This window comes from Euleptes europaea, chromosome 5, assembly GCF_029931775.1.
Source record: "Euleptes europaea isolate rEulEur1 chromosome 5, rEulEur1.hap1, whole genome shotgun sequence".
Taxonomy (NCBI): domain Eukaryota; kingdom Metazoa; phylum Chordata; class Lepidosauria; order Squamata; family Sphaerodactylidae; genus Euleptes; species Euleptes europaea.
In genome coordinates, this window is record NC_079316.1 from 97,887,036 (window position 1) to 97,902,240 (window position 15,205).

The 15,205-nt window shown below is 45.3% G+C and overlaps 1 protein-coding gene across 1 annotated transcript in view; it reads left to right on the forward strand.

Annotated features, from left to right (window-relative positions):
* ANK3 (ankyrin 3) overlaps positions 1-15,205 on the forward strand; it is a 301,245-nt gene that overhangs the window by 154,869 nt on the left and 131,171 nt on the right. Inside the window, exons 17-18 of the mRNA XM_056849508.1 lie at positions 3,354-3,551; positions 9,229-9,327. Coding sequence (XP_056705486.1) covers positions 3,354-3,551; positions 9,229-9,327 — 297 coding nt within the window. The remainder of the gene's footprint in view (positions 1-3,353; positions 3,552-9,228; positions 9,328-15,205) is intronic.

Genomic DNA, 15,205 nt, shown 5'->3' on the forward strand with positions numbered 1-15,205 from the left:
TCGCGTCTGCCTTCCCTGGACTCCCCGCCCGCGGGGAGTCCAGGGAAGGCAGACGCGACGGCTGCTCAACTCACCCGTGCATGCCCAGAGAGAGGGCTCGTGTGCCAAGTCGGGCACACGTGCCATAGGTTCGCCAACACGGCTCTAGGGGTTCACACAACTTGGGAGAAGATGGCGAACAAGACTTAAGGGAGACTCCTTCCTCTGGGTTGGGTGGCATTCCTTACAGAGTTTTATAGCATCAGGGTGACCACGCATTCATGCAAGAAGGTATGATTTTGTCTTATACCATCTCCAAAAGCTGACAACAGCCCACCGCGGCAGAAAGACGTCTCTCCCACCATTTCCTACCTGAGATTTTTTTTTTACCTGGAGATGCCAGGGATTGAACAAGGACCTTTGGCATGCAAAGCCTGTGCTTCAGCCAGGGCCAAGCCTCCACAAGTAGTTCATTCACTTCTCCCCACTTCTCCTTAAATCTGCTCCCTCCCTCCCCTGGGATTTCTGCCTGAGGGTGAAATGTCACCTGGGGAGGCTCACGGACAGCATGCTTTTCTATGAATACTTTAATGCCCATGTCAGGGGGGGACGAAGCTAAGTAAAACAGGTAAGATCCTTGCATGGTTGTTTGTGTTGTTGTTTTTCCCCACTAACATCTACATGGAATCATAAATATATGTGGATTGTGTAGGCATTCAAAACTGGAGGCAGAAAATGCCCTCAACAGCCTGTATTTCAGAGTAAACCTGGCAAAATGTAGTCAAGGAATTCTGTACATGGAGTGGTACGGGTGCTTTGTGCTTGAAAAATACTGGATCCCAGAAACTGGTCCTTAGAGCTGGGAGGAAGTATATATGAATGCCTCCTAGCATTTATCTTTTACAGTACTATCCTAGGCATACTCTGAAGTAAACCTCCTTAGTAAGTCTGCATGGGATTGCAGCCCTAATCTTTGTCAAACTCTTAAACCAGGTGATCTAATTTTAAGTAAAATGTCAGACTTGCTTTAAAATCACACTTAAAACATTGTAAGTGAAATTTTCCCATTGCAGTCTAACACCAGCCTCTGTAGACTAGCCCAGAGATAAAGATGCTCAGCAGGAAAATCCTCTTCTGAAAGACGCTTGGGATGCTGGATAAATGGAATGGGGAAGAGAGTTGCATCATAAAACAACTGTGAAGAAAAGCCTTCTCATACAGGGGTTGGCATAGGGAAGGCATGGTCACATAGGCTCCTTATGAAATTGTGCCACCTGGGTTGTCTTAATGAGAGGGTCAAGGACAAGCAATTATGTAAACTTCTTTAAGCTGTCAGAAACTTTTATTTCAGACCAGGAAGCCATATGAAACCATTGTTAGAACCTGATGGTACAGAGAGCCAGTTGGGTTCAGCGGCTAGAATGGTTAGTCTTGGGGCGGAGAAATCCAGATGCAAATCCAAGTGGGTGTGCCACCAAAACAATGATTAGCAAGTGAGGGAACTGAGCTTGGAGAACAAAGAACGCACAATGTGTAGGCCCTGAGCCCAGTTCTCCCCCCACCCGTTGAAGCCCAGACAGAAGTAAAACAAGTGGTGGGTTCTTTCCTGCAGGTATCCATATTCCCGGTTCATTCTTCTTTGCTTCCAAGGATATACCCTGGCAGCATACATGCAGAACCTCTAGAATGGGAGAGTTGGCTAGGACTGGGTGAAGATCAGGTATTTCCTGGTATTTTTCTGCAAGGGAAGTGTAGAGTTGTACTATTATTACAGAGATTATCTGTTACCCTGCTCTCCTTTCCATGTAGCCCCTTCAGTGGTCTGCATGCAGGCATCCTATTTTATAAATGTAGGGGAATGATTAAAATGCCAGATAAATTGTTAATCAGATTGTATTTTTGGTGTCCTCAACAGTAAAATCAAATAGGCCATGAAATGGGGTTGAGCTACCAAGATGGTACCGATTTTTTTTCCATTTCAGGCAACGCATATTTCCACTTTCTAACATGTGTTTTAAGACTTTGTTGAGGGGTCCTGAAATTGCACAGATAAGGTCCTTTTGGCTTGCCTTCCAGGGGATGATTAAATGCATAGATGTCAGATTCTTTTGCATTAACAGAGAAGAAAGGGATTGTGGAGGGCGATCTTAATAGAGGCTGTGGGTTATTGACATTGTAGTGAAAAGGAAGGCAAGTCAGTATTCATACAGCAACGTCAAAGCAGAGGCTGGAGCCTTTTTGTATGGAGGAATACACCTTCACTCAGCCTTAGGAGATGAACCAGGCCAACTCCCAAACCCTTTAGCATTGCAGTGCAATGGCTTGAAATAATGCAACCGCATAAGTGCCGCCTTTATAGAGGGGACTGAACGTTGACCTAGTTTAATGTTGAAAGAAACTAAACTGACGTGGTGCAGGGGTTCCTCTTGCCCCAGGTGCCAGCGGCTTTCTGAAGCCAAAGCCTCCAGAAATAATAAAATCACCAACTTGAAAGAGAACCAGGAATTATATATCGGGTCAATTGCTTTGCTCATCTCCAACCAAATGGGTCAGCAGCTGCTGCTTTGGCGTTCTCCTGCCATCCAAGAAGCTTCCTAAAAAGATGTTTTCCAGTGAGCAAGCCACAGAATGGAACCAAACCAAGCGTCAGGACTGGAATTAATTATAGCCCCTTCCCCTCACAGCCTGGGGCTGTGTGTTGAGCAGGCAGCTGTGATGGCAGAAGATTTCCTGTTCCTATTAGACAACAGTCAATATATGCTCTTGCTTACACTGAAATTGTCTCCCACAATAGGGTTTTCCTCTGTCTTTTTCCTCTTCTGTTTTTCTCTTATTACTCTTTAATTTTTTAACTTGATCCATGAGAACAAAGTTGAAAAAATGTCTTATTTTATGTAAGTACAGTAGCCCCTTAGAAACCAACAAGATTTTCACGGAATGAACTTTCAAGAGTCAAAGCTTCCTTCATCAATGTGACGAAGGGAGCTTTGCCTTTTGAAAGCGTATGCCTTGAAAATCTTACAGGTCTCTACGGGGCTACTGGACCCAAATCTGGCTGTTCAACTGCACACCGACATGGCAACCCTCTGAAATTATTGTATTTTAAGCCATTTATATGTCATCTTACCACCCAAAAAAGGGTCCCTAAGATGGGGGGGAGGGCCCTTCGGCTTCTTATTGCAAGAGACCTGGATCTTACAATCAGCTGGTAGCTGCCTTCAACAATTCCTCCCCCGCTATCTCAGAATTTTAAAAGAAGTTTTTTTCAGTGTGCATTATTAAAACAATGCTAAAATCAGTCATACCTGAGATGTGAAGAAAGGTCCGCATGTTTTTGTCGATGAGCTGATAACCCAAACGTTTTGTGTTGACAGAATGGTTACACGCCCCTGCACATCGCTGCCAAGAAGAACCAGATGGATATTGCAACCACGCTGCTGGAATATGGTGCTGATGCCAATGCAGTCACCAGGCAGGGCATTACTCCTGTGCATCTTGCCTCCCAAGAGGGCCACGTAGACATGGTGTCATTGCTCCTAACCAGAAATGCTAATGTGAACCTAAGCAACAAGGTAAGTTGGCTTCCTTTTGTACTCTCAGGGGCCCTGTTGAATTAAAAGGCACAATATCTGATTCCTACACTGAGTGCAGTGCTTATAAGCCATAAAGTCTAGGGTTGCCAACTCCAGATTGGGAAATTCCTGGAGATTTGGGGGTGGAGCCTAAGGAGGGTGGGGTTTGGGGGGATCTCAGCAGGGTGTAATGCCATAAAGTCCACCCTCCAAAGCAGCAGTTTCCTTCAGGGGAATTGATCTCTGTCATCTGGAGATAAGTTGTAATTCCAGGAGATCTCCAGGCTCCACATATAGCAAACCCTACATATAGCAAGCAATCCTACCCAGCAAGGGAGGCGGGCGGGTAAAACGTGCCTATATCAGTGCTACATGTTCATGTTTGTGCACACTTGTATCTCTAGAGATGCAACTGGATGTTACATCAAACTCATGGAGGTGAGGTGGGCTTGTGGGTGGAGTTCAGTGGCCAATGTCCCACCCCTGTGCCACACACAGAATATATCCACATTTTTAAAGCTGAGCATTGGTCCACAGAGAGGAAAAACCAAGCATGTAGACAGCTAATGAAAGGGGGGGGGGAAATCTCTGTTTTTTAAATGCTTTTGAGAAGCATGATAGGTTTTTGAATCTGTACTGCACATTTTAGCACAAGAGAACGTTGGGGGAGATTGTCATAGTAGTTGGGTCAAATGATATATATATTTGACAGGCTTTTTTCTGTTATGGGGCTAACTTGTGTTCAGCATGCTGACACAGATAGTCACAATGATTGGTAGCTGGGTTAAGACTGTTTTTAAAACAAACAAACAAAAACAGCAGCAGTGTATTACTGTCTCTTTACACCATCCTGAAGGACGCATATTCTGCCACACAGGAACCAAAAATTGAAATTGAGTACTCTAGAATGACTGTTCTCCTTCCAGATTCTTAAGAGATTTGAGGCTTTGGTAATGCTCCTGCACTGATCTAACACTGAAACCTATGGAGGGCTGAAATATTCCTCCAAGGAGGCGGGTGTTCTAGGCGCCACCCACCCCTCAGGAGATCTGTATTCAGTTAAAGGGACAGTGCTTTGCAACTGAGGCGAGTGTACATCTGCTGCTGTTTCTGGATCTGGCCCTGATAGTGAAGGGCAAGATGCTGGGTGATTCCAAGAGGGAGTTAATTGGCATCTGAGAATGTCAGCATTGAAGAATTCTTAGGTGCGGGGTTCCTTGGGATTCTTCCTCCTCTCCATCTGAGGAAGTCTCTTCCTGAGATACTCCAGGGCGAGCGTCTCTCCACTCGTCAAGGTTTGGGCTATTTCAGGATTCCTCCTCGAAGGCTGGCCAGGACAACATGTGTGAGCCCACAAGCTCTTTCAGATCAAAGCTGGGTGTTTGTAAAAATTCTGTTTATGTCTGATCCATGGTGCTTCCTTGTAGAAGAGGCCAAATCGCTAGGTGCTATGTAGAATGTGTGTGAATAAAGTGCCATCACGTCACAGCCGATTTATGGCAACCCAGTAGCCGTAAGCCAGCTGATTCGCTTCTGCCCCATCTGGTCATGTCCATGATATATGGAGGACCAAATGTATTACAGAAGCCACTTCTGGTGGAACAGGAAAGGAAGAGAGGCATTGCTCAGAGAGGGAAGGAAGAGCTATGATGCCACCCAAAAAGGAAGCATCAAATACAACTCCGTGCAGTGTGGGAAGCAACAGCAACAGTGGACTACAGTAAATGGAGAGAGGAGATACCAGCCACTTATAGCTCTTTCTGGCAGCAGGAAAAGGGGCTAGAACAAAGTGGGAAGTGGTCCAGAGGTTGGGAGGGCTCCCTTCTCTGCACCAAATCGTGAGACTGCCCACAAGATTTCTGGGGCCATGCCATAGTAATCAATAAGCCCCTGCTAGCATTATTTAAAGCAGAATGCTGAATTAGATCCTGGTTGGATCCAGTAAAGTAAGGTGCTTTCTTTTTTGCTAGTGGAAATGTCAAGCAAACTGATAGGGGAGGAGTACAGGAACACATTCTGCCCTCTGGGTCCGGCAGCGTCCCTCTTCAAGCTCCAGCCCTTATGCCTGCCGTATTTCACTCTTGTTCCAGCCAGGCAGCAACATGGCCAGGATATGTCCAAGGCTGGCTGACTCGTTTTATACAGTTGCCAAACAGCTCATCTTGGCACAAAATGTGCCTGTCTGTGTTTTACAGTTTGGGGTGGGGGCAGGGAAAGCTATACCAGAGCTGGTTTAAAAAAAGATGTTGATCTCTGGTTTTGGTGACATTAATTTGGACATCTTGGGTGGGGGGCAGGAGGTAGAAAGCCGCAAGTTGTGCAAGTTTCAAATCAAAATGTCAGCATTGGGGGAAGGACAGAGGGAAGAACCTGTAGTTTTTCCCAAATGACATTTGGATGACTAATATTGAGCCAGCTTAAATTGGCAGCCTGCCCAGGTCTACAAACCATGTCAGGTGGGAGTGATCTGGACTCTGTTCAGTTTAATGGGAAGAGATTTGGGGCTGAGGGAGAAAAGTGCTATGTCAACAAATGTACAGTTGAAGCCTGTCACGCAAATAATCCATCACTTACTGCTCCGTCACCTATGCTGAGTGAGCAAAAATAAAAAAGCCCAGGGAATATGTCAAGGTGAGACACTAACAGTGCAATCCTAAAGAGAATTACTCCAGTTTAAGATTTCAGTGGTCTTAGACTGAAGTAACTCTGCATAGGATTGCATTGTAAATATCTGTCCAAACTTTGGCCACCACCTTCCTTCCTGTAACACAATTCCCAAATATTTCCTTCTCAACCCTGGTGTTTTTCCTTGCAGCCTTAGAAAAGGGTAACTTAGGCTAAGGCCCCTTGGGTTTCAGCAAAACATAAAGGATGGGGTTTAGAGTTTCACATGATCCTTTCAGTACATTTATTGCAAAAGTGAAAGAAAAACAGGGCTAACCTAGCAATGTGCCAGCAAACCAAAAAAGATGCCAGGTAAAGGAACTCTGATCCCCCTGATGAAGTTTTTACAGCAAAAGCATAAGGCTTTTACAAGGCAATATATCTGTCACCTGGCATCTTTTTTTCCTTTTTTGCTTTGCTTGTACATTTATTGCATCACATCCTTCCAAGGATCTCAAATTAGCATGGCCCCAGTGGTGCAGTTAGGAAGAGCTGGAGCTCAGTGGCACAGCATGCATTTTTCCACATATATGTTTTGCAGGTTGAATGGCATCTCCAGTTAAACAGACGAGGGAGGGACATTTCTGGGCCTAAGACAATGGGGAGCCACTGCTAGTCAGATGAGATAAGAACTAGATAGGCCCATGTCCTGGTAGTAGAAGGCAGCCTCTTGCCCAGCGGTCATGTGAGATGGTGACCACCCAGTATTATTTATTTATATTTGTTTAGATTTACACCATTTTGCTCTCGAGTGAGAATCCAAAGCAGCTTAAAATACCATTCTCTCCGTATCTGTTTTATCCTCATGGTAAAAACCCTGTGAGGTAGATTAGCATGAGAGAGAGTGACTGGCCCAAGGACAGCCAGTGATCTTCAGTGTCAGAGTGGGGATTTGAACCTGGGTCTCCCAGATCCTAGTCCAACACTTTAACCAGACTGGATCTCCCAGTAGAGCTTTGTGGCCAAGCAGGGATTTGAACTTTGGTCAAGTTCAGTCTTTAATCATCTGCACCGCCTTAGCAGTTTACTGTTTCAGGTGGGTATCCATGTTGGTCTGCAGTAGAAGAAGAAGATTCGAGTCCAGTAGCACTTTAAAGACCAACAAAATTTGGGGAGTATAAGCTTTCGAGAGTCAACGTTCCCTTCTTCATATGAAGGCTTTAAAAAGAGAGTGGACAAATTCATGGAGGATGGGGCTACTAATGCCTACTAGTAATGATGGATATCTACTTCATCCAGTACCAGAGAAAGTATGCCTCTTCATATCAGTTGCTGGAGATCACGGGCGGGAGGATGCTGTTGCAGTCATCCAGCTTGTGGGTTTCTGGTTGGCTGCTGTGTGAACAGAATGCTGGACTTGATGGGCCTTTGGGCTGATCCAGCATGGCTCTTCTTATGTTCTTATGAAAGCTTATACTCCAGAAATCTTGTTGATCTTTAAGGTGCTACTGGACTCAAATCTTGCCCTTTAGCTGTCTATGCTATACAAAACATTGTTGGTCCTTCCACATAAGATTCCACATTGAAATCGGGTTAACACATTTCTTCCACATAAGATGCCACATTAAAATCGGGTTAACACAGTTCATTCAGAAGGCCAGCCGTTTTCACTGAGCCACCACAAACATGCCCCCCAAGTGCTTACGGGCCTTAAAAGAAAATCTGAAGTGTTGCTTGTGACTGACTGACCCCATCTGGGTTGTGTGTGTGTGTTTAAGACAGCCCCTCCTCTACTGCTGGTTGGTGTGATTCAGCCCTACAAAACAGTGGGCACTGGGGAAGAGAGTAGAATGTTTTTGAAAGGAAAGAAAACCTTCACCTACTTATATGTACAAAACACAGGCTGAAAAGCAGATGTAGTGTTGTTATACTGATTTTCCTGAAAGCCACAAATCAGAATGTGAGTTGAGGGCTTAAAGGCCACAGTTTGACTATCTCCACCCCACTTAAAATCACTACAGAACCTTAGACAAGCCACTGTCTCTCAGTCCCCTGTGTGTAATATAGAGATAGTAACATGGATCCACCTACCTGGGGTGATGTAAAATAACAGCAGCAGATTATCTTTGTGATATATGGAACACTTTGAGCTATCAATCAAGAAATACGACACAAGAAAAATTATGGCATTTGAACTTGACTTCTGGTGCCCTTGCATATCAAAGAAAATGAAACAGCCCGAAGAAATAACATTTGGGGTGTTGTTTTTGGGCCAACAAGATAACATTGCATTTTATTCTGATGTTGTGCTTAAGCCATGCAATTTATCAGCATGCATTTGCTCATTGATAACTGAACATTCTTCAAAAGAGTTGACGACACTCAGGTCATTTATGCATGGGTACTTGAACTCATATTCACCCCCTGTCTGACTCGGTTGTTCCTTGGAGTTCTGCATGTGCTTTCCATCCCTTAGAAATGACCTCGCTGCCAGCCCTCGCAATGTCCGGGTCTTCCCATTCCTCTGTTAATCTGACTCTTCCCTCTCGCCTGAGCTCAGCCCGGCTCAAAACTCCATGCAGAAGGCAAAGCTCGGGCCACAGGAAGATGGGCATTTGTGACAGCCAATCACAAAGCGTGTAAAGAGGCGGGGATTCAAACACTTCCTGCTTCCTCGGGGCTCTTTCTGAGCAAAAGAAAGGCTTTTTAAAACCAAGCCTTGGATTTCTCCCTCCCCCTTTCTTTCAGATTGTTCTGGTTCCCCCCCCCCCTTAAAATGCTTTTTTATGTGGCAGTTGGGTTTTGGGATGGGGAATCTTCTCTCACAGTGAGCACTGCGAAAATAAGCCAATTACAAAGCAGCATTTAAAGGGGGGGGGCTTGATTTGAGCTCGGAGAGAGCTTGGTGCAAAGATTCCCAACTGGAAAGTATGGGTTTGGCCAGCAACGAACCTCAGGTAAAACTCCCATGCATAAATGACCTCAAATGCCGAAAATTTGCTGAGCGTCTGAAATTGCCTTTTGAGTGCATCCCCTCTGCAAGGGGCTCATTGCCTCTATATCTGATTTACAGAGTGGCCTGACTCCACTGCACCTGGCGGCTCAAGAGGACAAAGTCAACGTGGCCGAGGTCCTTGTTAACCAAGGCGCTGTTGTGGATGCACAGACCAAGGTATGTTTGAACATTCATCATGTGCAGGCATTCCTGTAGGAAAAGAGAATCCACTGAAACAAACAAAACTGAATCCACTGAAACAAACACTTCCCAATTTGAAAATTATTTCTTGGTGGTTTTAGCACCCACACAAACACTAAAAAAAAATAGCATTCACACCCCCTTAACTAATTGGCACAAGAAAGGAATGCTTACGTGCAGCCAGGCTCTGGAAATGGCTCTGGAGAAGTCTGGCATCACACCTTCTTGAGTACAGGGTTTTGCAATGGAGCCCACACACATATTCAGCAGGCATGTACTGAATTCTAATGTGTGGTTTTTCACCTGCAGCTTTGTCATTGGATGACTGCAATATCAAGGGATGACTTGCATGTGCAAATGAATCACCATGCATCTAACTCCACAGGCAGAGATGACTGAAGTGGTCCTTCCTAGATAGCAGATGACCTGTATTGAAAGGTGACAACAGACCTAATGCTTCACATAGGGAACAAAGTCTGTTGTAACCCTTCCCAGGACATTGCAGGGAAATGAGAACTACCTGACTAAAGCCAAACCAAAAAAACCCCATGAAAAATACCTTTTCGGTATTGGTTCTTGTAGGTTATCCGGGCTGTGTAACCGTGGTCTTGGAATTTTCTTTCCTGACGTTTCGCCAGCAACTGTGGCAGGCATCTTCAGAGTAGTAACACTGAAGGACAGTGTCTCTCAGTGTCAAGGGTGTAGGAAGAGTAATATATAGTCAGAAAGGGGTTGGGTTTGAGCTGAGTATTGTCCTGCAAAAGTAATGTGCTAATCATTGTCCTGTAAGTATCAAGATAATGTGCTAATGAGGATATGGTATGTTAATATGGAACCATTGTATCCTGAAGTGATCTGTTAATGTGTGTAATCCAAAGCTAATCTGCATGGCTATTGTTGAATGTTGTCTTTGTTAGTCTGGAGGTTTTTTAGAACAGGAAGCCAAGCCTTATTCATTCTTAAACTCTCCTCTTTTCTGTTAAAGTTGTGCTGATGTTTATGAATTTCAATGGCTTCTCTGTGCAATCTGACAAAATAGTTGGTAGAATTGTCCAGTCTTTCAGTGTCTTGGAATAAGACCCTGTGTCTTGTTTGTGTCAGTCCATGTTCAGCCACTGCTGATTTCTCAGTCACAAGGTCTACCGGAAACCAACTCACACAGATCGCTACTTACACAAAAACTCCAACCACCACCCCCGACAGAAAAGAGGAATAATCAAAACATTAATGGACCCTGCAAGACGGATCTGTGAACCACAGTTTCTCAAGGAAGAAACTAATCATCTAAATCACGCACTGCTAGCAAACGGCTACTCCAAGAATGAAATCAGAAGGGCCATTAAACCAAACAAAAATCAGAAAACTCAGGAAAAACAGTCTCCCATAGGAAAGGTATTCTTGCCATTTATTAAAGGAGTCACTGATAGGATGGAGAAACTTTTGAAAAAACATAACCTACAAACAGTGTTTAAACCACCAAGAAAATACAACAGATGCTACGATCAGCAAAAGACAAACGAGACCCCCTCACCTCTGCAGGAGTATATTGTATACCTTGCAGCTGTGGAGAAGTTTACATCGGGACCACAAAACGCAGCATACAAACAAGGATAAAAGAACATGGAAGATACTGCAGACTTGGCCAACCTGAGAAATCAGCAGTGGCTGAACATGGACTGACACAAACAGGACACAGGGTCTTATTCCAAGACACTGAAAGACTGGACAATTCTACCAACTATTTTGTCAGATTGCACAGAGAAGCCATTGAAATTCATAAACATCAGCACAACTTTAACAGAAAAGAGGAGAGTTTAAGAATGAATAAGGCTTGGCTTCCTGTTCTAAAAAACCTCCAGACTAACAAAGACAACATTCAACAATAGCCATGCAGATTAGCTTTGGATTACACACATTAACAGATCACTTCAGGATACAATGGTTCCATATTAACATACCATATCCTCATTAGCACATTATCTTGATACTTACAGGACAATGATTAGCACATTACTTTTGCAGGACAATACTCAGCTCAAACCCAACCCCTTTCTGACTATATATTACTCTTCCTACACCCTTGACACTGAGAGACACTGTCCTTCAGTGTTACGACTCTGAAGATGCCTGCCACAGTTGCTGGCGAAACGTCAGGAAAGAAAATTCCAAGACCACGGTTACACAGCCCGGATAACCTACAAGAACCAATGAACTCTGACCGTGAAAGCCTTCGACAATACCTTTTCGGTATATTTCGGAGGGGGTCTACCCTGTGGGGAATGGCAGCAAGTAAAGGGAGCCAAAAAGCGGATCCCTGAATAAGGCCTATTTTTTCAGCCTTATTCAGGGCCACTTTGCCCCCACCACCATTTTTGACCCCCTCCCTCTCCCTCACTTCCCTGCTAGCTGGGTCCACCTGCCACCTCCGAAGTCCATGTGGAATTTGGAGGCGGCGGCTTAGAACTGAACACTGGGCTTTGGAGGCAGCAGCTTAGAATTGAACGCTGGACTCACAGCCCAGCATTCAGTTTTTAGCTGCCACCTCCAGAGTCCAAGTGGTGCAAACTGAATGCTGGGCTTGGAGCCAAGCCAAGAGTTCAGTTTGCACTGTGGATTTTTCAGGTTTAGGTTTAATAAACCCGAAAAATTTCAAATTTTCAGGAAAATATTATATTGGTCATCCAGCTTTTTCCAGATTTGTGGAAAGTTTCCAGGTGTGTTAAACCCAACCCCCCACTGAGAACCTCTTGAATGTTGAACTTGTTTTCCCAGGACAATCTGGAGTTGGAGTGTTGAGCAGTGGCTCCATCTGAAGGGCCCAGGTGTGAGGCGGGGGAATAGAGAGGCTGGGGAGTCCAACTCAGACTGCAAGACCGTTACCAAGATACTGTTTACTTAGACAACTTCAGAAATGATAGATTTTTTTGTTTCATGACTCATGAAATCTTATATGTGGGATAATAGAGAGGAGGTGTGTGACAAGTTTGTATTGGGCCCAGACACATTCTGCTTGGGTGCTGTCCACCTGTACTTCCCAGCCTACTTTTGGAGAGTAAAGGGGATGGGAACTGGCTGCTGGACAAAGGTTCTTTTATTTTTATCAAGTTAATTCACATGTGCCATCCTGCAGGGCTTTTTCCTCCCTTTTCAGAATGGAAAGTGCATGGGGAAATACATTTATATTCTCCTCTGCTCTAATTTAGCTGATTACAATGTGCATTGTACCTGTGCAACCTAAGTTCCTTCTTTGCAACACCTCTTTCACTTTCTGACTGGGGTATACAGACTCAGAGATCTCCATTCCAGCTTATATCTGACAAAGGGAGCTTTGACTCTCGAACGCTTATACCCTGAAATTTTTATTGGTCTCTAAGTGCTACTGGACTTGAATCTCGCTGTTCTACATGCATCTTTGTTGCTCTTTGGTTACTGTGTATCATGCAGAACTCAAATGTTTTCCTGCCTGGCCCTCAACACCAGGCCCAGCTGTGGGGTTCTGGGACCAGCAGCATGTGCGTGATCTGTTTAGGGACAGAGGCTCTGGCTCTGGTGCTGACCGTTTAGCAGACGGAAGTTCCAGGCCCGTCTAGCCTGACATTGTACAGAATCGTAGAATCATAAGGAGTTGGAAGGGCCATCTAGTCCAACCCCCTGCTTAATGCAGGATCAGCCTAGAGCATCCCTGACAAGTGCTTGTCCAGCCTCTGCTTAAAAACTGCCAGTGAGAGGGAGCTCGCCACATCCCTAGGTAGCTGATTCCACTGTCGAACAGCTCTTACTGTAAAAAACTTTCCCCTAATATCCAGCCGGTACCTCTCCGCCTGCAATTTAAACCCATTATTGTGAGTCCTGGTGTCATGGGTCAGTCTCAGGGGAACGAGTCATCCTCAGAGGAAGAGGCAGGAGGAGGCAGCCCCGCTGGACCTGCTTCAAGCCTCACAGCCTGAAATAGTATCAGACCCATCCCAGCCTTGTGAGGAGCTTAATAGTCCAGCTGGCGGCTCTCAGGCTGCTGATCCCCCAGAACCTCCGCAGGACTCACAGTCTGAAGTTTGGTCAGGATCACTCCCGCCCTGCAGGGAACTTAGCCCCAGTAGCCCAGCTGTGAGCCATCAAACCGTTGACTCACCAGAGGCAGAGTCAAGGGCTGACAGGTGGAGGCAGCGACTGAGAAAGACGCTTGTTGCTAAAAGGCGCAGTGTGAGGCTTGAAGCATACCAGCGTGCGATAAAGCAACAGAATGGGGGGTCGTCACAAGATGAAGTCTAGCCCAGGCAGGCACACTAGAAAAAGAGGACTGAGCAGGGAAATGAGGAAGCAACGTGTTACGTCCCTTGCAACTCACTGACTCCAACTCTGATCGACGACCTCTGACTTTAGACCCCTAGACAGGCCTCATTGACTCTGTGCATGAATTCTGATTTGGCATAAGACGGACTCTGACTTTTGGCCTTCTGAACTCCGGACTATACATTCCTGACCTCCTTCTCTGTGCAACCTCCCAGCTCTAAACCACAGCATCTCCCTGGTGCTACAGAGATGCTTAACCCCACACCGGGAGTTGGCAGCCAGTTCAGCACACATATCCTCTGCTGCCAACAGGAACAGCTCCCTGCCCTCCTTTAAGTGACAGCTGTTCAAATACTTAAAGAGAGCAACCATGTCCCCCTCAACCTTCTCTTCTCCAGACTAAGTGTTCCCAACTCCCTCAGCCTTTCCTCATAGGGCTTGGTCTTCAGGCCCCTGGTCATCCTCGTCGCTCTCCTCTGCACCCACTCCATTCTGTCCACAACCTTTTTGAAGTGGGGCCTTTAGAACTGCACACAATACTCCAGGTGGGGCCCGACCAATGCTGTGTACAGTGGAACTATAACATGTTGCAAGTTGAATGTTATGCCTCTGTTGATTCACCCCAAGTTCGCATTAGCTTTTTTGGTCGCTTCATCACACTGGCTGCTCATATTTACCTTATGGTCCACTCGTACCCCAAGATCTTGCTCACACACACTGCTACACAGAAGTGTATCCCCCATCCAGTATGCATGTCCCTCTTTTTTTTTTACCCAGATGTAGAACTCAGCATTTATCCTTGTTAAATTGCATCTTGTTCACATCTGCCCACTTTTCCAGTGTGTTCAGATCTTGTTGAATTCTATCTCTGTCTTCTGGTGTGTTCACTGCTCCTCCCAATTTGGTGGCTTCTGCAAATGTAATGAGTTCTCCCTCCATGCCCTCATCCAGATCATTTATAAAAATATTGAAAAGTACTGGGCTCAGAACCAAACCCTATAGTACCCCCACTGGACACCATTCAGATGAAATGCCATTGACAACCACTCTTTGAGTGCAGTTCTCCAACCAGTTCCCTATCCACCTAACTATCCTAGGGTCCAGTCCACAGTCCTCTAGTTTACCCATCAGAACATCATGGGGAACCCTGTCAAAAGCCTTACTGAAATCACTGAAATCCAGGTAAATAACATTAACTTTATTCCCTTGATCCAGTAAGTTTGTCACTCTATCAAAGAAGGAAACGAGGTTGCTCTTACAGGACCTGCTGGTGGACAAATCCATGCTGACTTCCCCGGATCACCAAGTTGTCTTTCAGATGCTCACAAACTGATCTCTTTAATATCTGCTCCAGTATCTTCCCTGGGACAGAGGTCAAACTGACTGGCCTGTAGTTTCCGGGGTCATCCCTCCTCCCTTTTTTTTAAATTGGGATAACGTTCGCCCTCCTGCAGTCTTGTGGCACATTTCCCATCCTCCAAGGGAAAATGATGGACAAAGGCTCTGCAAGTTCTCTAGAAAGTTCTTTGTAATGAAAGACTTGTCAAACTCTTAACTACAGCGG